The following is a 23,798-nucleotide window of genomic DNA, read 5'->3' as shown; positions in this document are numbered from 1 at the left end:
GTAATCCTCACTCGCCCCCACTCACCTCCTGCTGTGAGGCCTGGTTCCTAACAGGATATGGACTGCTACAGGTACACAGCCAAGGGTTGGGGACCCCAGTGCTAATGAATGCCTACTGAAAAACACTGCTTTTTTAGTGTGCATATCCCAGTGGCTTTCATACTAATTCTCTCTCTAATTCATTTAAGTATGCCCATCTTTTAAAACCCGATTCAAGTCCTAACTGGTTTTTTTTTTTTTTTTTTTTTTTTTTTTTTTTATGGAGTCTCGCTCTTTTTGCCCAGGCTTGAGTGCAGTTGTGGGTGCAATCTTGGCTCACTGCAACCTCCGCCTCCCATGTTCAAGTGATTCTCGTGCCTTGGCCTCCCGAGTAGCTGGAATTACAGGCATGCACTACCACGCCCGGCTAATTTTTGTATTTTTAGTAGAGATGGGGTTTCTCCATGTTGCTTAGGCTGGTCTTGAACTCCTGACCTCAAGTGATCCACCCACCTTGGCCTCCCAAAGTGCTGGGATTATAGGTGTGAGCTACCACGCCCGGCTGCATTCTTTTTTTTTTTGAGATGGAGTTTTGCTCTTGTTGCCCAGGCTGGAGTGCAATGGCACAATCTCGGCTCACTGCAACCTCCGCTTCCTGGGTTCAAGCGATTCTCCTGTCTCAGCCTCCCAAGTAGCTTGGATTACAAGTGTGTGCCACCATGCCCGGCTAATTTTTTGTATTAATAGAGATAGGTTTTCACCATGTTGGTCAGGCTGGTCTGGAACTCCTGACCTCAGGTGATCCACCGGCCTCGGCCTCCCAAAGTGCTGGGATTACAGGCGTGAGCCACCATGCCCAGCCCTCATTCATTTTTTAACTCATTTATTTAACTCCTTCATTCATTCTTTCTTCTTTAACCATGCCAATCTAAAGTGATCTCTGAATTCTGAAGGTAGTACTTATTATTTTACCATCCAACTGATGCTTAATGTTGCATCATTTGCATTTTCAACACATATTTCAGACATTACTGAAATCCACATTTCATTGCCTGACAGTTTTCGAGGCTCTGGAAATAAAGAGATGTATAAAATAAGATTCCTATCATTAAGGAGTTCCCACTCTAGTAGAGAAGACAGAGAGTAAACCAATAACCAGAACACCATGGTGCTTTGAATACAATACACACTTTGTATATTACAATGAAGAAGGCAATCAGTAATCAGTGGGAAGACTCATCAGAGGAGGTTGTATTTGACTGGCACCCTGAAGGATAAGTGGAAGCGAACCAGGCAATGTATGTGTGTGTTGGGGGTCGGGTAGAGCAATAAATGAAGGGAAGGGCATTTAAGGCAGAATAAAATACTGTATTTGTGTGCAGTCCAACCGTGGAGCCAAGTCTTGTAAATAGCATATGGGAGCGATCTAGTCTTTGTTTCTGGAAACCCACTCTTCTGCTTTCCAATATAACTTAGTACAGACACACAGATATTCAGTGAATATACTTGCTTTATGTAAAAATGAATTTAATTAGTTGTGTGCAAAAGGAAACATTTAGGTGATGTTTTCTGGCAATGTGTTGAGAAAAACAGAACTGCCTCAATATACTGTTATAGTAAATCTAAATGATGAAATACTACGTAGCCATTAAAAATGATGATAAAAAGTTTTAAAGGGCATTGATAAAATACTTAAGACATTATGGTATACAAAAAAGCTGTAAAGACTGTACTGTCCAATATGACCACTAGGAACTGGTTGCTGGAACTTGAAATGTGGTTAGTCTGACTTGAGATGTGCTATAAGTATAAACTGGATTTAGAAGGCTTGGTATGAAAAAAGAGAATGTAAAATATTTATTAATCATCTTTAAAATGTTGATTACATGTCTACAAGACATTTTGGATATACAACTTGGATTTTATTTGAATTAAATAAAATATATTATTAAAATTATCTTACCTGTTTCTCTTTAGCTTTTTAAAAATGTGACTGCCAGAATATTTAAATTTATATGTATGGCTCATATTATATTTCTATTGAAAAGTGTTGGTACAGATGGTAAGATCTGAATTAGAAAAGAAACACAAGGAAAACTGACTAACACAACAGTGATTTTTTTGTGCCTGAATTATGGAGCTATTGTTTCCCTTCTGTATATTTTTACAACTTCCAAATTTTATTCATTGAGCACATACTACTTTATAATCAAAAGGAGTAAACAGAAATAAAGAAGACCCAAGTAAAAACAATGGGAAAAGAGATCTCAATTTGGTTCAGAGACTTAGTTGCTGGAGTCAGGGAGAGGTGGGGCCGGGATACCCAGTGCCTTTCTGTCGCCAGTGGAGGGTTAGTGCACAAAGGATGTTGGCCAGCTGTTCTCCATCCTGACAGGAGGCAGAAAAAAGTGGAAATGGGTGTTAACCGCAGGAGGGGGCCTGTAAGTTAAATGTAGGGAAGAATTTCCTGAAGTGAGGGTGTTTCAACTCTGGAATGAGTTATGGAAGAAGCCTGGTCCCCTAAGGTCTTTTAAAATACTACGGATACCCATATGCCTTGTGTGTTCCTGTCTAGAGGCAAGGAGATGACTCGTCAAGGTTCTTCTGAAACAGCTATCTTAGAGTAAATAACTCCAATAAAACTTTCTTTTTCATTTAGTTTTGACTAGGCTTAACTTTTCATATTACGGGTGCTGGCCTGCAAGAAATGCTCTCAAAAGCAAGCCTATCTGATATAGCTACCTTAAGTAGGACTCTTGAGACTTCAAAGGCAATGTTATTTGATCTAAATTTAAAAACCAACGTCAGCTAGACAACATGTTTTTTACTTCCCTAGAGGGTCATCTGCCAGATTTCAGTTCTGAATTCAGCATAAGGATGATGGACGGAAGGGAAGAGGGTAGATCTGTTTCTAAACAGTGAGGCTTTGTAAAGATTTAAATACTGGATACTGCCTCATTTTCAAGGGTAAGTGGTTTGGCGTAAAAGCAGAACTACCATATCATTACTTGATTTTAAGGAAAGTAGATTGGCTCACTTATTCTAAATTTTCATTATTCTCAGTTTAATGAAAACACATTTTCCTAAAATGTGTCAAATTTCTTAGGTATTTTCATCTTCTAATACTTTTATTTAAAGCTATAGCTTGATTCTATTTACCAAAAGGAGCAGAGGACTACATTATAAATAGGTCAGCAGAAGGACTATTTGGAGATTTTACCACTAAAGTGAGATGGCCTCACATAAAGCCACGAGTTACTTCTCCCAACATTAAACACTAGTGTTTGTTAAACACTAAAGTACTCTGGAGAAATATTCTAGCATGCTGTTGAACAGCCAAAGATACTTCTCAGTGCTCCACCCTTACTAAGGTCACTGAGATTGATTCTGTCTCTTTAAAAATGGCTTGCCTGGTCCTGAACCAAAATAAGTCAGCCCAACGTTGCCCTCCATCATTGTAGCAGACTACACAGTAATGATGGGCCTCAGGTTGTAAGTCCCAAACGACAGCGAGGGTGAACAATGTATAAGAATATTTTTGCAAGTCATGTCCTTCAAAATTTTTAATTTGTCTTATCTGTAATTTAGATTATAAACTAAACAACTGTCGATTAAGGAACAGCAGGGAAAATCTTACACTTTTGAATCTTCCTTTGTCTCCTGAACAATGCTATATGCCGAAGAGATGCTTAATGCATTGTCAAATCCAAAATAATACTTAATAATACTTTGCACAGTTCATTTTAGTTTATAAACCACTTTGATGAACATTATCTCATTTGGCCTACAAAAACTATGGTTGGGAAATAATAGTATCATTGGCAAATAATACCACTAGTTTCCCAGTAACTGGTGATATTAACTCCATTTAAAGAACTGATACTCAGCTGGGCGCGGTGGCTCACGCCTGTAATCCCAGCACTTTGGGAGGCCGAGGCAGGCAGATCACGAGGTCAGGAGTTCGAGACCAGCCTGCCCAACATGGTGAAAACCCGTCTCTACTAAAAATACAAAAAGTAGCTGGGCGTGGTGGTGCATGCCTATAATCGCAGCTACTTGGGAGGCTGAGGCAGGAGAATCGTGTGAACCCGGGAGGCGGAGGTAGCAGTGAGCTGAGATCGCACCACTGCACTCCAGCCTGGGTGATAGAGCGAGACTCCATCTCAACCAAACAAAACAAAAACAAAACAAAACAACTGATACTCAAAAACAAACTTATGAAAATTAAGTGATAGAGCTGAAGCTGGAACCCATATTTTCGGATTCCCAAATCTAGTGCTCCTTCCTCTGTGTTACACTACTTTGCATGGAGGTGTTACACAGTTTAAACTCTATAATCAGGAAAAATTAAACTTAGGATAAAAAATTCTATGAAAAAAACAGGACAGATGGCTTTGAAATCTTGCTTTTATCTTATTCTTATTCTTTCTTGTTCAGAAAAAAGAGCATGCCATTACAGGAAGCGTTCCACAAACGCTATGGGTAAATATACTTTAGGCCACTCACCCAACCCACATGCTTCCTTCTTCCGTGTTCCTGTTTCTCAACCAATGAAATTGAAATGTGATCATTTTTGTTTCTTTCAGTCTTAAAGTTCTTAAATTCTTCCCAAAGTTTTATGACTTTTAGTTTCCTCCCTCTTGGAGGTAAACGGGGTAGAATAAACAACCAGGAATGTTTCCACCAGGCCTGCTGCCTAATTTTGCAGTGTATCTTTCCAGCGCTCTCGATTTGACTCTGGTGGGTTTCCCTGAGGAAGGTAGGAGGCACTAGGATAGAGGTAGTACAGAGACAGGAGGGCAGGTGAAGGGCAGAGAAGGAAGAGAATGGCCATCACCCAATAAAGGGCACTGTGATATGGTAAAAAGAATATGGGATTAGGAGTCAGATAATCTGGGTTTCTGGTCCCAGTTCCATCACTTAGTATCATGTGATCTTGGCAAGTCGCTTGGCACTGTGAGTCTCAGTTTTTTGGTTTGTAAAATAGTGGTCATTCTTCTTACCCAGCTACCCTCACAGGGTTCTTGCAAGCTTAAGTGAAAACATAGAAAGTTTTGCAAGTAAGAGATTTTATTATTCCTAACTTCTAATTATGGGTGAGAGTTACCTAAGAAGGCAGGTACCAAAAAAAGTTTGTAGGCAAACAGATGTGTAGGGTACTTCTAAGTCCTCAGAGTGGTCTTATAAAGGACTTGCGGTAAGTGAGAGGTAGACACATGGTAAATCTGTACCATTAACGTACAAGACAGCAGGAGCCAGAACATGAACAAGAGCCATATTCTATACCAAGCTGTCAAATGACTATAGATATCAAAGTAAAAACACCTATAGCAAAGGATGCATTTGATTTTAAAAAGATATAGACAGTAAACACGATTCATTTATTCATTATACAAGCTACCGCTTATTGAGTATTACTAAGTGCCAGGCAGTATGCTAGGTACTTACATATTTAATTCTTATGACCACACTGTTAGGTAGGCACTATTACCCTCATTTTATAGGTAAAGGGATTGAGGCAGGTAGCTTAAACTTGTTTGAGGTCACAGAGGCAGTAAATGGTGGTGCTGGTATTCAAATTCATAGTCCTAGTCTTTCCACCTAACTGGGCCACTGTTTCTTAACCTACTTGGTCCTATACCCCAATCCTCACGTGGTCAAATTCTTCTTGTGCTCCAGGTCCACTCTCCACTGAAATGTTATCTCCTTAGTAAAGGCTTCTCTACACCCCTCACACCGGGAACTAAAGGGCTTCCTCTGAATGTTCAAAATAACTTACCTACTTTTCTTATAGCATGTCATACTTTTTACTTTTTTCAGTACATGTTGTTTGCTCCTATTTCACTACCTTAATTAGACTGTAAGCTCCTTGAACACAAGCTCAAGGAGCATATTCCATGAGTAGAACAGCTCAGATGGCTTCTTCATCCCCTTCTCTAGCCTCCCTGGTTTCCGTAATGCCAGGCTGGGACCACAGAGATGAGTAAGACGTGGTCCCCACACCCAAGCTGCTCAAAAGCCTAGTGGGTAAGACTAGGCAGAGAAGTGACTCTAAGCTACTGAGAGAATACATACTTATCTCTGTATCTGCCACTGTGGTGTTGAGTGAGTGAATGAATGAGGTAGGATATGAGCTGGATCTTGAAGTGAGAGCAACATCTGGATAGGGCAGAGGAAGGGGCAGGCTATTCTGGGTAGTGGGAACTTGCCTAAGTAAAGAACGGAGGTGACCTCCAAGTATAGGAGAGTGCTATACCTGGGGGTCAGTTGAGAAAATGTGGGGGAGTGGTGGAGGGACAAAATCGAGGCACTGTCTCAGGACCTGGATGCTGGGGCCCCATCACACAGTCCATTCACAGCAACCTCAGCACATAATCTCTTCCACTCAGTTCTAAACTTATCGTCTTCCAGGCAGCCATCACACAGCAGCTTGCGCGCACATTCTTCAGCACCCACATCAGCGGTGCATGTGCATGTCAATCTGAGTCTCGGATCACTTTGCAGGCAATAGTAAAAGAAAAACGGGATGTTTAAATGACATTCTGGTGACTTTTAATCAAAGTATTCAAGAGCACAGATTCTAAGCTGAAATTCTGCTTTTCAAAATTGTGTTGCTTGGTAGTTACGACTAGGTTATAATCTTAGGATGAAAAAATGGGCACTCCTTTTGGAAAGACCTGGCATAAATCACTGAGAGCTGTGCCCCGTGCAACTGTGTTCACAGAAAATAGGGGTTCATTTTAGGATTAATCAGGTTGATCATTCTCATATTAGCTAAGAATTCCATAATGTGCAAGAAAAAGAATTACTCTAGTAAAAGGATTTTTATCACAGCTTTTCTTTACAAAATAAAACAAAACAAGCTGTCACATAACTTTGAAGCTTACCATAAGGAGGAATTCAGTGAATGCACTGATCCTCAGCCAGTATACAATCCTCAACACCAAAAGAACATACAGCAATCTGCCTCCACAGGGACCAATCTGTGAATGGTAACAACCACACAGAAAATGGAAGTGTTTTGCTTTACCAAAGATGTAAGAGCCTCCCTTAGGAACCTGAGTTTTTTTACCCTTTGCCCTAAGGAGCAAAGGCTTGAGAGGTAACTCCTCACTGCATGGCTGCTCTCGGAAATTCTCAGATTTCCTCTGAGACTCAAAGTGCTTGTTGCGGCTCTGTTTAGCTTTGTGACTTCCAGCCTGGCTTCCTGCCGTGATCTTCACTTGGAACTAACATGTAGCATTCATTTTGCAGTGCTCTGCATCTACTTTAGTAGCCTTTTTTACATTACAGCACCATAAAGTGGCACATTCTTGTTCACCCAGTGTTTATGTGCTTGGCACAGCTGGCACAGAGGGGCACTACATTTATAAATGTATGAGCATGGAGCTTAATGGGTTTGCTACATAAGTGCCAGGACACCTAGATTCTAGTTTTATTGCTACAGGTTCATGGGTCAATTATGCCTGGAAAGTCAATTAATTTCTCCATACCTTAGAACTGAGAGTTGCTGGAAATCACAGCGTTTTAGGAGGAGCAGGGCAGTCAGGTTACAATGAGGAAGCATTTATATGTAAATAATTTGAGTAAATTGTCTACAGACATCTCAGAAGAAAAGGACCTACTCTCTAAGGTTCCAGTAATTTGTTGTCATTTGTTTCTCATTCCAAATGCTTTTTCATTTCCGATTTCGTATTTGTAATTTTGTATTCTTTTTCTTAAAAAGGACTGCCAAGGAACCACAAAGCCCAGATTCTCCCCATTCTTAAAATGAATTTGCATTCCAGCCAAGGTGTCTATTCATTGCCAATAAAGCTGCTGTGTTCATAAAGCTGCTTTTCTTAAACTATTCCCTCTGGATGAGGCGATGAGGTGAGGATGGTGGCAGGAAAGAAGGAAGAGACAGAGCACATTCTACAGAGGAACAGTGAGCGCGACCACTCAGACAGGAAAGAGCTTATTCACATCACCACACAGAGGCCACTACAGTGACAGGACGTGAGAGTGGAAAGGGAGTGGTATCAGATGAGGCAGAGGCCAAGCAGACTGTGGAAAAAAACCTGGATTTCACTCTTGCCACTGAAGCTGAGAGTGATTAAGATCTAGCTAACATTTAAAAAGATCACTCTGGCTACTATGGAGAGTGGACCGAGGCAGGACAAGAGGGAAATCAGGGAGACAAATTGCACTGGTGCAGCTGTTTGGGGAAGAAAAGGTGGTGGCTTGGACTGGAGTGGTAATAGCAGAGATGGGAAGTGAACAGATTGTGTATTTTGCAGTTAGTGATGACAGGGCTTGCTGATGAATAAGATTAGCTCCGATGTGAGTGAAGAAAAGAAGGGGATCAAGGATGATTCCCTGGTTTGAGCAACTGGGTAGACAGGGTCCCATTAGCTGAGAGGAATTGTGCTGGTGGAAGGAGGGTTTTAGCTGTGTTGAGGCTGAGATGCTTGTAATACTCCCAGGGGCAGAGTCAAGTAGGCCCCTGGCTATCCAGAGTGTGCAGGAGAGGCTTACGCTGAAAACAAAACTTTGGGAGTCATAAGCATATATGGCTTTCAAAGCGATGGGAATGGGTGAGAACACTTAAGAAGGGGGTAGAGAGGAGGCAGAGGAGGACAGAAAAAAAGAGAAGAGAGTAGAGAGAGAAAAAGGGAAGAGGGCCTAAGATGGGGCCATGGAGAAACTAGAAGCAGGAAAGCCAAGAGAGGCAGCCCTGTGGAAGACAACAAGGAAGAGTGTTTCAGGAAGGCAGGAATGGCCAGCAAGGCCAGGTGACATTGAACAGGGTAAGGATGAAAAGTGACCTTTGGGTTTGGGCCTATGTTTAGAATTCAGTAGGCACCAAGCTAGATAAAAGGAATTTCAGCATACTCATAGAACTAAAAATCAGACTGGAGCGAGTAAACGAGGAATTGGAAAAACAGAACAGAAACAGACCTGTAAGCATTGTAGAAATTAAATCAGTAGTTAAAAATCTACACTCTCCCCAGCAACAAACAAAAAACACTAGTTTTTTTCTAGGTTCTACCATACCTTTAAGACAGAGATATTTCCTCTATCTGTTCTAGAGAATAGAAAAGAAGGTAAAGATCCTCAGTTTATTTTATGAAGCTCTTATAACCTCATCATGTTTGGTCAATTCGAACCAAAATAAGACAAGGATTTTATGTGAAAGAAAAACTGTAGGCCAGTCTCATTTCAGTTTGCAGATGGAGACATTCTAAAATAATAGCCAAAGAACCCAATAATGTAGGAAAAAATAACACATCATGACCAGGAGGCAAAGATGGTTTAACATTAGAAAAATGTAGTGTTACCTCAATAGATTCAGAATAAACATGGTAAAATTCAAAATACACACATTCATGATTAAAAAACAACTCTTAGTAAGCTAAGAATAGAAAAATTATTCCTTTTGCTAATGCAGGATATCTACCCAAATCTACAATAAATATAATACTTAATGGTGAAAAATTAGAAGCATTCTCTTTGAAGTCAGAAGACAAGGATATCCACTATCACTGCTCCTTTTCTGTAATAAAACGTAGTAAGACAAGAAAAATAATGCAGTTATAAAAATAGAAACAATACCATTATTCACTGAAAATATGATTATATACACAAAAAATTCAAGAGAATCGAAACAAACTACTGTAACTGCTAGCAAGGTTGCCAGAACACACTCTCAAAATACTAAAAATCAGTGCTATTCCTGTATACCAGCCACAAAATGTTAACTATTATAATAAAAAAATTTACAACAGCAACCAAAACTGTAAGCTAATATGACTAAGTACATCTAATAAAAGATGCATAGACCCTTATGTAGAAAATTATAAACTTCACGGAGGTATGTTTAAAAAAAGCAAGCGATATAACATGTTCATAGTTAGGAAGACCCAATGTCATAAAGCTGTGAAATCACTCAAAGACTCAAGTCAAGCAAAGCAAAGAGTTTTGAAGAAGAGCCTTACGTAGGAGCTTTTCTCTAACAGATACCAAGAAAGCTGGAGGTATTTTCCTTTTCCCTTCCTATGAAGGAACATGGCTTAGGAGTTAACACTTTTGGCTCCCTCCATCCTCTCACTCTCTCAGAGGAGGCGGGACTTTTCTGATTGGTGAATTTAGAGGGCAAAATAGCAACTGGGTATTCTTGGCTCAGCCCTATCTGGGCTCCTGCAGAGAAGCCACCTGATCACTGCCTGCCAATTAGTTAAGGGTCTGCCTCTCTAGGGAAAGCCTGTGGCTCTCCAGTTTACATTGTGATTATGAGGATAAGTTTAATTTTGAGTGACATCTTTGCAAGCCCATTTTATTACAGATCGAAAGCCCCATTTTCCAAGCAGCTTTATCAGTAGTAAAATGGACATTTTGATTTTTATTTCATCCTCAAATCTCAACAAGACTTTTAGAAATTACATCTTACAATAATTAAAAATGTGATACTAATCGATGACTAGCCAAATAAAGCAACAGAACAGACTAGGGAGCCTGGAAATGGATCTCTATGGATAAGTGAACTTGGTTTACAAAAGAGATGCCATTATCATCAGTGGAGAAAAGACAGACACTTCAGTAAATGGTACAGGGATAACCTGCTATCCTGCACTGAGCAAGATTCATTGAGTGTAATTAATTAGTGTTGTAGGTTGCCAATTTTCTCATTATTTTAGGTTATTTACCATTGTGTTAGAAAACCTCTTCATGAATTCTATGCCTTGTTTCCAACTGGACCACAAATCTCTTGGGGACAGGGCTTGAGCCTTCTTGTTTCCCTGCAGAGCGCCTATCACAGAACTTTACAGAGAGACAAGCTATGTAAATGCCTGCTAGCTCACTTTCATTATTCTTACTACTTTACATTAAAACTTAATTCCTCTCTCATATTCCTGAAGGCATCCGGGTCCATATCAACACCAAGCTTTAATAATTATTTTGATGTTTTGAGTGGAATTCTTTAAACAGTTGTGTATTTGCTTAACAACAGTTGTGTATTTGAGTCCTATCTAAGACCAGACATCTGAAACTTGCCGTTTTGAAAATCAAAGTAAAGACCAATCACAGGTTTTTTTTTTTATTTTTCTGAAGGCACATCAGCAGAGGAAATCAAATTTCAGAGAGGTAGAATTTCAAATCCACACAGCAGATGATGGGAAAAATACCTGGAATCAGAAGCTAGTGCTGCCCCCAGCAGGCTAACTCTACAAGGCTGCTTTCCAGTCACGTGATTTTGTAAGTTACTGCCCACTACCCAAGGATTCAAATGTCAAGAATTACTAAATGGACACAGCCAACAGCTTTCCATTTAGGTCAAGTGAATGAATCTAGTATCTTCTTTGTATCAGACTTCTCCTCTCTCTTTCTCTTTTTAAAAGGTCCAGGTCTATCCTGATGGAGCACTTTCAGCAGCAGCTTGCCCTCACGGTTCAACAGGTACTGACAAATACAAGAAACATTTCAGAATGTACCTACTGGTCTCACACTAAGTCCTGACCCCCTGACCTATTCCTTATCTGCTTTCTTCCTTTAATGCTCACAGTCATGGATCCTGATGCTCATTCCATAATCAGGCCCTTCACCTGTTCTTTGGAAAGGTCCAAGGGGCTCTGGGTCTCCCTTACCATGAATCATACTGGCTGTCTTTCAGTTTGTCTCAGCAATGCCCTCAAGGGCTCCTTGCTCAGCTACCTTCTCAAAGTTCCAGCAGTATCCTCTTGGCCCCTCCTCCCTCCAAGAGGGCTACATCCTCCTTAGCCAGACAGGAGCTTAGATCTCCCCAAGTGTGATGGTGCCTTTCATTTTCCTCCGATATCTCATTACAGAAGAAAACTCAGATGCAGGTGTGGAGCAATGTGGAAGTCAGAAAAGATTTTCAGGATCATTATCCACATTACAGTTTCTGGTTATCAGAGATAAAGGTACTCACCACCTGACCATTAGTCCATGCTCCATGAAGTTTTTCAGGTTGGGAAGGGTTTGTCGCAAGTCTGGAGTCCCCAGTCCATGTTGGTATCTTAGCTGTGAAGGTGAAAAAACAGAATTAAAGATATTTTGGCAGATTATAAGCTTCAGAAAAATGAACCACTAAACAAGTTATTTTTTTTGAACTCTAAAAGAGGAAATGTAAATGTATGATACTATTATCAGCCTCACAGTACTGTCCACTTACTGGGTATTTGACATATAGATAAGCATGTGTATGAATATGCACAACCACTTAAATTACGATGGTATTTAAGGTAGCCTCTTCATCTACTTACTGTTCTCTTGCCCCCTAAACTCAGAGAAGACTAAGAGTAACCAACTGTGGAATCAGGATATTTCAAAGACCCCTGTATCTAGCCTTCTTTTCTACCCCCAGACCGTGGTAGGGTTTGCTAACACCAATTTCAGGGACATATACCAGAAAACCAGTGTTTCTTTTTAGATATTGCCAGCTTCCCTTCAGCCCCTCTCTTTTGTATAAACAAGGGTAAAGACCATCTTGTATTCATCTCTGACTCCAATAGTGCCTGGCATAGTGCTGGTACTTAGTCAATGCTTATTAAACAAATAAATTGCAACTCACTTTTGACAGAGGCTGTGCTCTGTATTTCTCTTGAGTCTCTAACGTTCCTCTTTGTCCAGACCAGAGCACACAGCTGGAGAGGTGGTATAGGGAAACTGCTGGCTTATGGGCGAGATCTGCCCTTTGTTTATTTCTGCTAGAGGCCAATTTTCTAAAATTAAGTGTCTTTCTGAGTGCTTTGGATAACTTGCTAATGGTTTTCATCTGTCTGCTCTTCACTTCCTTAAACTGTGTCTCCGAATATCACCATTTGCTTCCCTAACTGACCATAACGGAGAGCCGAAGTAAGTGGATGTGCATATTCACACACATGCTCATCCACACATCAAACACACAGTAAGTGGATAACACAGTTCTGCAAAATGTGTTTTTCAAATGACATATTACACATGAAGAAAGTTTATAGACTTTATAAAATGTATGTCAGTGTACAAATGTGAAGAGGCATCAGTCTTAAAGTTTAACTCTTTTAGCACTTAAATTTAAGAGTGGCTAAGTCAAACTTTTAAATATATCCCTCTTTTAAAAAAGAAAACCACAAATCATGTGAATAGAAAGCAGACCTTCAGAGTTAGACAACAGGAGGCATAAAAAAACACCTACTAAAAACAGTAAGTTTTCTTTTGTTTGACTCTAGTATTCAACTGATTTTTCTCTGCTTGAGTGATACTTAGGGAGAAAGAGTTCACTCTCACTGATTCTGGGCTTTTTAAGAAAAACCTCTAAACCTAACTGGGTCTCCTGAATGGTTTGAATGAATACACACACAAAGTAAGGAGGCAGAAACATACTACATTAAAACTAAAAGGTATCTTGAATATTATTTCAGCTAATCCTTTTCTTTTGCAGATGGGAAAACTGAAGCCCAGAAAGGGGAAGTAAATTATCCAGGGCCACATGGTTCAATGGCAAAGATATTATCAGCCAGGGCCTGCTTTTCACAAACCATACTACTCTCTACCATCTATCCCAAAGTCTGAGAAGGAAACTGGTAACAATACTTGAGAAAGCAGAAGGAAAACAGTTTTTTCCTTTTTCAAACTCAGCTTGATGACCTAAATCACCTCCTGAGATTTGCTGACCTTGAATTATAAGATCTACCCCCATATTAAATGACATCATTTCTTATATTAATATAAATGCATTTTTCCATACATTGATAAAAGCAAAATGGCTGATATCCCAACATGACATTCCTGAATTCATTGTTTCAATAAGAAGTGAAATTGTTTACACATGGCATGGAAATTTTACCTGTGATTCATAGTGAAAAATATTAAACATCAAGGGAAAAAGAAAACCAGACTGAAATAACACTAAGCTATGTGTCTCCCAGTGAGTACACAGACAATTGCCTGCCCCAGGTTCCACAGTGGAAGATGGGTGTGGAACTGTTTTCAGAGAATACAGTGAAAATTTCTCTCCAAGTCTGATTTTAACCAAAAAAAGAAAAATGTGGGAATTTCAAGCCTGCGTCTGGGTCTTAACTCTCCATTTGCTGCATAGCAGTACTTTTTAAAAAATCATAAAATCTTTGAATTTTATAACTAAAAGAGACCCTGGAGATCATCTTTCCAACCTTCTTCCTCTTATAAATGAAGAAACTAAGGCCCAGGAAGACAAGAGCATCCTGCCCAAAGTTACAGGGATGATAAGGGACAAAGCCAAGGCTAGAACCTCTTAATAACAGCGCCAAAATCTACCATATTACCCTTTTAATTTTCCACCTAGAGAACTCAAAAATAAATGCATACATAACACATACATTATTATTAATAAAGTATAAGTACGGTTTAAGAAGTCTAAACCACGGTAAGATTTATAAATAAAAAAAAAAAGTTCTCTGCTTTACTATCTACCCCAAACTCTGAGAACACCTTTTAGCTGTTTCTTCACCTTCATATTTCTAATATGCTTATATTAAGATTTTTTATTCTCCTTTCTTCTCCAGTTGGAGATATCATCTACTACGCTCCCACCATGAAAGATGAGAATTTAGCACTCTAACACCACTTTGCCCTCACACAAACATTTTTTCCCCTTTCCCATACATTATCTACTGGCTTTTTCTGAAAGAGTATGAGAACTTGACTCTACTCTCCCACACATAGTTCCCTTCCTCATCTTCTCAATACATTCAATATCACATTTTAAATTAAATCAACATTTAGTGTTTACCTCATTATACCTACATAAATACTGTTTGCTGCTGAGCTATGTAATGTATTATTCCTTTCTTGCACTTGTTTGTTTCACTGGAAGTGATAACTGCCATTTTTTCTACCAGTTGAGTTTTTCTATGTACTTGTCACTAGAAACTCCCCAAACTCTGACAAAAATCTTAAAACTGGTCAGGCGTGGTGGCTCACACCTGTAATCCCAGCACTTTGGGAAGCCGAGGTGGGTGGAGTTTCAGACCAGTCTGGGCAACATGGTGAAACTCTCTCTCTACCAAAAATACAAAAAATTATCCAGTGGTGCATCCCCGGGGTTCCAGCTACTCAGGAGGCTGAGGTGGGAGGATTGCTTGAACCTGGGAGGTTGAGGCTGCAGTGAGCTGAGATTGTGCCACTGCACTGTAGCCTGGGTGATAAGAGTGAGACCCTGTCTCAAAAAAATTAAAACAAAACAAAACAAAACAAAAACCCTTAAAATTCTTCTCAATCTAACTAAGCACACCATAAAATTGATCAAGTCCATTTTGTTCTTAGAGATGTATTTCCTGAAGCCTCCTCTCTCTGCTTCAGCCTGAATTGGCTGCTAGCTAGGCCTGCTGCATTATCTTCCTACAAGCTTCTTTAGCCATCATGCTGGAAATTTTGTTTACTTTTCTCCTGTGCTGAAGCTGTTATTTCCTAGATTGTCTTTTTTCTTGATCTACTGCCTCATCTTGGTGGACTGTATCCTATATTATCTTTCTGGAAAGGATAGCATGGGAGGTTCACTTTTATGACACCCTGAATATTTCAAAATATAACTATTCCATTCTTACACTTGAATAATAGTTTGCCTAGGTATAGATTTCAAGGCTGCAAATACTTTTTCTTAGGTAGTTCCAAAGTATTTCTTTACTGCCATTTAGAAACCTGTTAAAATTCTGGTTCCTAATCTTTTGAATATAAGCTGGTTCTTCTCTCTGGAAGCTTTAGGACTTTCTTCTTTAACCTTAGTATTCTGAAATTTCGTAGTGATAAGCCTTCATTTAGGTCTTTCATTCATCATTTTCAGTCTGTTTTCATTCCCTGGGCCGAGCACTTACTACATCCTTTCAATATGAATACTTTCATTGCCTAATTCTGATCATTTTCTTCTATTATTATTATTTTGTCTCCTCCTTCTTCATTTTACCCTCTGGATTTTTTTTTTTCACTTTATTTTAGACTTTTTTTTTTTTTAAATATTAGAGGCTTTCCTTTAATATCTAGTAATCTTTGGCTTAGTTTATCTTTACAAGTAAGACTGTGAGACTCTAAAAAGCTGTGAAGGAAGTCTGCCTTGGCAGTACTTGACTGGCTGTGGGGGAAGGGTTCACTGTAGAATGAGTGGATGGAAATCCAGTCTTTCCACAGGGAAAGGTTAGTACTACAGTCCCAGTACCTCTCATTGCTGCCTGTTTTCTTCCCAGAAAGAATCCTTCAATCTTCTGTCTTGAGGCATAATCTGGATCTTATTTGGGGTGTAAAGTTGGAAAAGGTAGTTGGGGAACTCTGTGTCAGTATGTTACACTTTCATTTAATCACCTTTTGGTAAGGCACCTTCCTTCTTGTTCCCAGTGTATCAAGCAGTTTAGGTTCAGAGCTTCTTGGGCTCAATCTTTTTCAGCAAGTAAACCTTCATTTTCCTGCTAGGGCATGGGGGAACACAGTTATTGGCTGCAGAGAGTGGGAAAAATGAACTGGGAGTGTTACTTCTCTTTCTCTATAGACTGTCAACCTACCCTCCTATGTTTAGCTCTATATATTGTCCCTAAACTTCATGAGGTACTCGGTACCACCACATCCTTCTGGAGTCTGTGGTTTGGATTCTGTTGCTTCTTAAACGCTTCTGCCAAGTCAAGTTTATCACTCATTCGTTTACTTGCAATTTGCTAAATTTTCTTGGTCTTGTCTGTTCTTTTATCCTTGTGAATTTAAAATTTTTAAATTATTTAACCTTATTATTAGCATTTTAGTAGAGAAGTGACAAACATATTCAGGCGGGTAGATTGCTTGAGATGAGGCGTTCGAGACCAGCCTATCCAATATGGTGACACCCTGTCTCTACTAAACATACAAAAATTAGCCAGGTGTGGTGGCGTGCACCTCCCACCTCCTCGGGAGGCTGAGGCATGAGAATCACTTGAACCTGGATAGTGCAGGTTGCAGTCAGCCGAGATTGTGCCACTGCACGCTAGCCTGGGCAACGGAGACTCTGTCTCCAAGCAGAGTCCCATATATATATATGGGATTTTATATATAAAAAACCAGCTTTTCATTATTGGCTAACAACTCTTCTGATCGCTTTTTACACAGTACTCACTACTCTGGCAGAAAGCTTTCTTAACTCCATGTCTCTAGGCATTCTATATCTCATATTTTATCTATTCTCAAACAACACAAGTTCCATTCTCCATTGAAAGCTCTCTGATTACTCTAGGTAAGTCGGCATTTTACGCTTGACCCTAAACTCCTCCCTATGCCACTTTTCCATTTGTTCTTTTTGGAAAGCCTTAACTAACTAGATAGGTACTTGATAAATACTTGGTAATTAACAAGTTAAATACAGTTTAGGAAGAAATGAGAGGCATCACGACACAGTAGAAATAGGCTTAAATGCAGAAGAGCTGGGATTGAATACCAGTACTGTCACTTACTAGCTGACTTTAAATAAGTCACTTCTCTGAGATTCCATTTCCTTACATGTAAAATGGGGATGTTGCCTGCCTTGCAGAGCTGTTGCAAAGTTTAAAGATGAAGTATATACACTGTCCAAAATAATATCTGGTACATCATAAGTGCTCAATATAAAATACCTGTTATCATTACTAACACACACGAACACATACATATATACATACACACACTCTCCGCATTATTATCGTCATAGTGTGTCTGGAATTGGTGGGTTCTTGGTCTCACTGACTCCAAGAATCAAGCCGTGGACCCTCGCGGTGAGTGTTACACTTCTTAAAGATGGTGTGTCTGAAGTTTGTTCCTTCAGACGTTCAGATGTGTCTGGAGCTTATAACTTCTGGTGGGTTCGTGGTTTCGCTGACAGGAGTGAAGCTGCAGACCTTTGCGGTGAGTGTTACAGCTCTTACAGGCAGCGCGTCTGGAGTTGTTCGTTCTTCCCTGTGGGTTCGTGGTCTAGCTAGCTTCGGGAGTGAAGCCGCAGACCTTCACAGTGAGTGTTACAGCTCTTAAGGACAGCGTGGACCCAAAGAGTTGAGCAGCAACATTTATTGCAAAAAGCAAAAGAACGAAGTTCCCACAAAGCAGAAACTAACCCCAGCGGATTCCCACGCCACCGCCAGCTTGGGCAGCCTGCTTTTATTCCCTTATCTGACCCCACCCACATCCTGCTGATTGGTCCATTTTACAGCAAGCTGATTGGTCTATTTTACAGAGCGCTGATTGGTCCGTTTTGACAGAGTGCTGATTGGTGTGTTTATAATCCCTGAGTTAGACACAGACTGCTGATTGGTGCATTTACAAGCCCTTAGCTAGACATCGAAGTTCTCCAAGTCCCCCCTAGACTCAGGAGCCCAGCTAGCTTCACCTAGTAGATCCTGCACTGGGTTGGCGGGCAGAGCTGCCTGCCAGTCCCGCGCCCTGCACCCTACTCCGCAGCCCCTGGGCGGTTGATGGGACCAAGTGCCGCGGAGCAGGGGGTGGCGCTCGTCGGGGAGGCTCCGTCCAGGCGGGAGTCCACGCCCAGGGACAGTTCTGGCATGGCGGGCTGCAGGTCCCAAGCCCTGCCTCGCGGGGAGGCAGCTGAGGCCAGGCAAGAACTCAAGCACACCACTGGTGGGCCGGCAATGCTGGGGGACCCGGCACACCCATCGCAGCTGTTAGCCCGGGTGGTAAACCCCTCACTGCCCTGGGCCAGCGGCGCCGGCCGGCCACTCCGTGTGCTGGGCCTGCCAAGTCGGCGCCCGCTGGAACTCATGCTAGACTGTGAGCACCGCGCGCAGCCCCGGTTCCCGCCCGCACCTCTCCCTCCACACCTCCCCACAAGCAGAGGGAGCCAGCTCCGGCCTCGGCCAGCCCAGAGAGGGGCTCCCACAGTGCAGTGGCGGGTTGAAGGGCTCCTCAAGCACCGCCAAAGTGGACGCCAAGGTCTAGGAGGCGCTGACAGTGAGGGCTGCTAGCACATTGTCACCTCTCAATAGCATCTACCACTAGGCTGGGCATAAAGCCGGTGTTCAATAATGGCTTACCACTTAACTACTAAGAATGGGGGGCAGAAAAGGAAGAAGGAAAGAGTTACTTCAAATCAAAGGGAAAATCTTAAGTACACTGTTCACTTTTTAAATGCTAATTTTCATTAAGCTTCTGACTGCATGCACTCCAGAGAAGCAGCAATAAACACACACAGGTGTCAATATCTTAAATAATTATATAGTGAAATGGAAAGACTGATACATGATGTGAGTGGTCAGGGGACCTGGTGAAAGACCCAGCTCTGCTATATGGTCACGCAAACTCCTTCCTTGCTTGGGCTAGTCAAATGATTTTCAAACTTTTTAAAATTCAATAATCTTCAACAAGTTAACTCCCTGGTAAGATATTAGTAAAAGCAGAAAGGAAAAGAAGAAACCAGGTCAAGCAGGAAAGGATAAGGATAGGGAAAGGGGAGAAAGAACTACATTTGCTAAGTCTCTATACGTCCTATTCATTCATTCAACAAATACTTATTGAGTGTCCACTAGGCTAGGCAATGTGAATCAGCTCTCTGTCTTTGGAATGAGAGGCCTGGAATCACAGCCTATTCTCGCCATATAATGTGTGTAATTTTGAGCAAGTTACATAACCAATCTATGCCTTGTCTATAAAACAGGACCAACAATATTTACCTCATAAGATACTTGTAAGAGTTAAATTAGAATTTTTATAGAGAATAGAAGTTCCTGAGGCCTGACTTTACAGCACAGTCATTAAAACTGCCGAGGTCTGAGAGTGCTAAGCTGAAGAGTTCAACTTTATCTTGCTGGTAAGTAGTAAGAACCTACTCCAGGGTTTTAAGCAAGAGAGTGAACGAGGGAAACAACTGCAAAGGCAGCTATGGACAGGCTAAAAGACTGAAGTACTCTTCTCTCTAAGAAATCTTATTTCAGGTTACGTCAACACCTGCCCTCACCAACTATTATCAATTCCACACTTCCCTAAACATTACGGCTCCTTTTGCTTTCATTTTTGATTGGGGAAGGCAGATGCCAAGAAAACCAGGCAAATATTGCTTTGGGTCTAACTGCCTCAAATTAGCCTCTGAAATAAACACCTTTTGTAACAACTTCCTACTCCACCACCACTACCAAAAGAGTCTAAGCAGTCTTTAAGTGGAATTTTGGTTTCAATTAGTTTGAATTTCAGCTTTACTTTGACTGACTTAGGACTCCATGAGGCAATCAAGATTTTGTTCAACTCTATGGCTAGTAAGTAACCAAGGTGAAAATTACACTTAGATAACACGTTAGACGGGAAGTGGGGAGAAACAATGTTCCGTGGTTTCCCTGGAAAAATTAACAAACTGCATTGTCTGGTAGCAAAAGATAATCCCTATGCTAAAAACAAAAAACCCAGGAAGATCTGGCTTTATAGTTACTGGAACAAGCTAAAAGAAAGAAAATCCAAGCAATGAGTACATTCAGACCACAACAGACAACTACAGCCATGTCAATTCTATGTTCTCTCTGTTTCCCTCTCATATACCCCCTTTTTGTATAAAAATATAGTATTTTTCCAAAGCCACATGCTGGTTTCTTCCACTTTGTGTTTAATCAAATAAGACAAATCAACTATGACGTTAGAGCTCTTGCAGTTGGAATTAACTAGTTCATGCAGCTTGATAAATGTTGCTCCATTGACGAGGGAAGACAACTTGCAGCTCTGGAGATCATATTTAAAATGTAGTGTGATTTTACTGCTAAGAAATAAATGCTGCATTCTTGCACCCAGTAAGCATCCTCCTATTGAGTCGAGAGGTTTAATTTAATATCAAAGTGCTCCATTTTATTTTTATTTTTTAAACACAATTTTTCCAGGCCAGGAAAGCCTCTGGGGATTCAGGAATCATTGTGTCATTTGGGTTTTGGCACAGGAGAAATGCAGTTCAGACAACACACACACACGTCCCCACCCTTCCAAACTGTATTCATCCACACAAAGCCACTTATTGCCTGACTTATTAGTTCCATATGTGGCTTGAGCTAAGCTGCATGATATGTTTGATACAAACCGTGTGTTATCGTGAGGGAATGTGGATTAATACAATGCTTCAAAAAAGGTTACTAAAAGATCAACACTTTCGTGATGGGATTACAATGAATTTGACTACAAAGAAATGGTCTGGAGGAACTAAAAATACGAAATGAAAAACGCACATATGCATCAAAGATTTAACTTTACAGATTTGCCTTATGTAGGCAAACATCTCTGTGGAACTAGTTACCAGTATTTCAATCCATTTTTAAGTACTACTAAGTTTCACTGACATGAAAAGAACTAGATTATGCACTTGAAAAAAAAGAGTACCACCATGTCAAAAACAAAATCTGCCTTCCTAGAAGAAAATGCAACTCTTTCAAGATGTGGAAAAGCTACTTAAAGAATATTTAATATGAGCAATAATATTGTTTCTTACAGTGAGTCATTGCAATACATACCTCTAAGGAATAGTATAAAAACTCGATTATGGGCCTCTGGTTGCAAGAACAACCTAAGTACTTTTCCAATCCCATCTATAAACACATGCCAGTCTTTTCCAAAGTAGATACGTTATAACGTAAACATGGACACAGCTCAGGTCTACCATTGTGAGGACTGAAGCCTAGAAGTCAAAACTAGAAGCTTTAAAGTCTAGTAATTGAAAAAGCTTCTTTCATTTCTCCTTCCAGTCACACTATCAACTGCTTTCAGAATCATGGAATTAATACTAGAGCTGAATAGCACCTCTGAAGAAAGTGAGAGGTTAAATGGCCTAAGGTTGAACAGGTTGAATCCAGGGACCAGAATCCAAGTCTGACAAGTTCTACCCTTATAGGCTCTTTTCTTTATATATGTTGCTTTATTGTATTCATGAGGCACAGATTATAACTAAGTTAAATTTACCGTTATAAAGTCTGCCATATTAAAAATATTTCAATTAAGATGGTCCTTTGCTTCAGAATCTTACATTGACCAGAAAGCAACTAGAAGCACTATTAACCTCACGTGATTCTGGAGTCAACCTGTTAGTGTAGTCTCTGTCACTTCCAATCCTTGTGAGTTGCTAAGGAGGATTAGTAATGCATATTGCAAATAAACAAGCAAAGAAAAACTGCAAATTTGTCAAAAGCAGGTAAATCATGACCTTGGATGCAACTGCAATTAGTTTTAATCAGTGATCATCAAAGAAGGGCTATGTTCTCTGGAGGCTAAAGGCTATATGAGTCAGTAGACTTGAGTAGGATCCATTAATGTAGATATTCATGCTGTTCAGCAGGTCGAGCAAGCCCATCTTCTGCTCCTTGCCCTCATGTTGATAGTCCTGTGTACCTCGATTTATCCCAAAATACCCTGGATTGACCTTTGGCCCAATCTGGATCTTTGATTCCCTTCACAGCTAAACCTTACTCTCTAAACTGATCAAATTTGACATTTCTGAGGTCGGGTACGGTGGCTCACGCCTGTAATCCCAGCACTCTGGGAGGCCGAGGCAGGTGGATCACCTGAGGTCAGGAGTTCGAGACCAGCCTGGCCAAACCCTGTCTCTACTAAAAATACAAAACAATTAACCGGGCAGGTTGGTGTCTGCCTGTAATCCCAGCTTCTTGGGAGGCTAAGGCAAGAGAATTGCTTGAACCTGGGAGGCGGAGGTTGCAGTGAGTTGAGATCACATCACTGCACTCCAGCCTGGGCAACAGAGTGGGATTCCATCTAAAAAAAAAAAAAAAAAAAAGGCATTTTTGCCTCCAATTCATTGACTTTGATGCAATCTTGGTGCAAAGAGCTAAACATTCAGATCAAGATCACAGTCTAATAGAACAGAGGTAGTTTTCCAGAACATTGTAGAAATGGCATCACAGAGTATTTAGCCTGTTGTGTCTGCCTTTTTTCACATAAGAAATTCATCCAGGTTGTGTGAGTAGTCTGGTCCTTTTTTACTGCTGAGTAGTATTCTATTGTATGGATGTACCACACATGATTTATCTATATGCCAGCTGAGGGACATCTGGGTTTCTCATTTTTATTATTAGGAATTAAGTTGCTATAAGTATGTGGGCATAGGTTTTTAATTGGACTTGTATTTTTGCTTCTCTTGGACCAATACCTAGGAGTGGAACTGCTGGGATGAATGGCAGATATACCTTTAACTTCATTTTTAAAATGCGAACTACTTTCCAAAGTGATTATATAAGTTTTTCATTCTCAGCAGCAATGTATGAGTGTTTCAGTTGCTGTGTACTGTCATCAGCACTTGATACTGTCAGTTTTAAAACTTTAGCCATTCTAGCAGTTGTATAGTCGTGTCTCAATGAAGTTTTATTTTATTTATTTTTTGTTTTTAAGACAGGGTGTCATTCTGTTACTCAGGCTGGAGTGCAGTGGCGTGATCACAGCTCACTGCAGCCTTGACCTCGGGCTCTGGTGATCCTCCCATCTCAGCCTCCTGAGTAGTTGGGACTACAGGCATGTGCCACCATGCCCAGCTAATTTTTTGGTAGAGATAGCGTTTTGCTATGTTGCCCAGGCTGGTCTCGAATCCCTGGACTCAAGCCATCTGCCTGCTTTGGCCTTCCAAAATGCTAGGATTACAGGTATAAGCCATGGCACCCAGCCTCATTGTGGTTTTAGTTTGCATGTCCCCAGTGACTAATAATATTGAGATTTTTATTTTTTTAAGACAAGGTAATGCTTTGTCACCCAGGCTGGAGTGCAGTGGCATAAACACAGCTCACTGCAGCCTTGACCTCCTGGGCTCAAGTTATCCTCCCACTTCAGCCTCCCAAGTAGCTGGGACTACAGGTGTGCACCACCACGTCCGGCTACTTTTTGTATTTTTAGTAGAA

The 23,798-nt window shown here is 40.6% G+C and overlaps 1 protein-coding gene across 8 annotated transcripts in view; it reads right to left on the bottom strand.

Annotated features, from left to right (window-relative positions):
* Nucleotides 1–23,798, bottom strand: part of UVRAG (UV radiation resistance associated) — a 331,075-nt gene that overhangs the window by 16,580 nt on the left and 290,697 nt on the right. For 4 of the 8 annotated variants that reach the window (XR_012423532.1, XR_012423530.1, XM_065528736.2 and 1 more), the window contains one exon: nt 11,909–12,000. Coding sequence is in view for 5 of the 8 variants with exons in the window: in XM_065528736.2 (XP_065384808.1) it covers nt 11,909–12,000 (92 nt within the window). In the remaining 3 variants the exon portion in view is untranslated. Of the gene's footprint in view, nt 1–9,388; nt 9,515–11,042; nt 11,419–11,908; nt 12,001–16,293; nt 16,392–23,798 lie in introns of those variants that run through there. The other 4 variants (XR_012423531.1, XM_065528738.2, XM_065528737.2 and 1 more) reach the window with 3 other exon arrangements.

This window comes from Macaca fascicularis, chromosome 14 (genome assembly GCF_037993035.2).
Source record: "Macaca fascicularis isolate 582-1 chromosome 14, T2T-MFA8v1.1".
In the NCBI taxonomy this organism is placed as follows: domain Eukaryota; kingdom Metazoa; phylum Chordata; class Mammalia; order Primates; family Cercopithecidae; genus Macaca; species Macaca fascicularis.
This window is presented reverse-complemented; position numbering and strand designations above follow the sequence as displayed.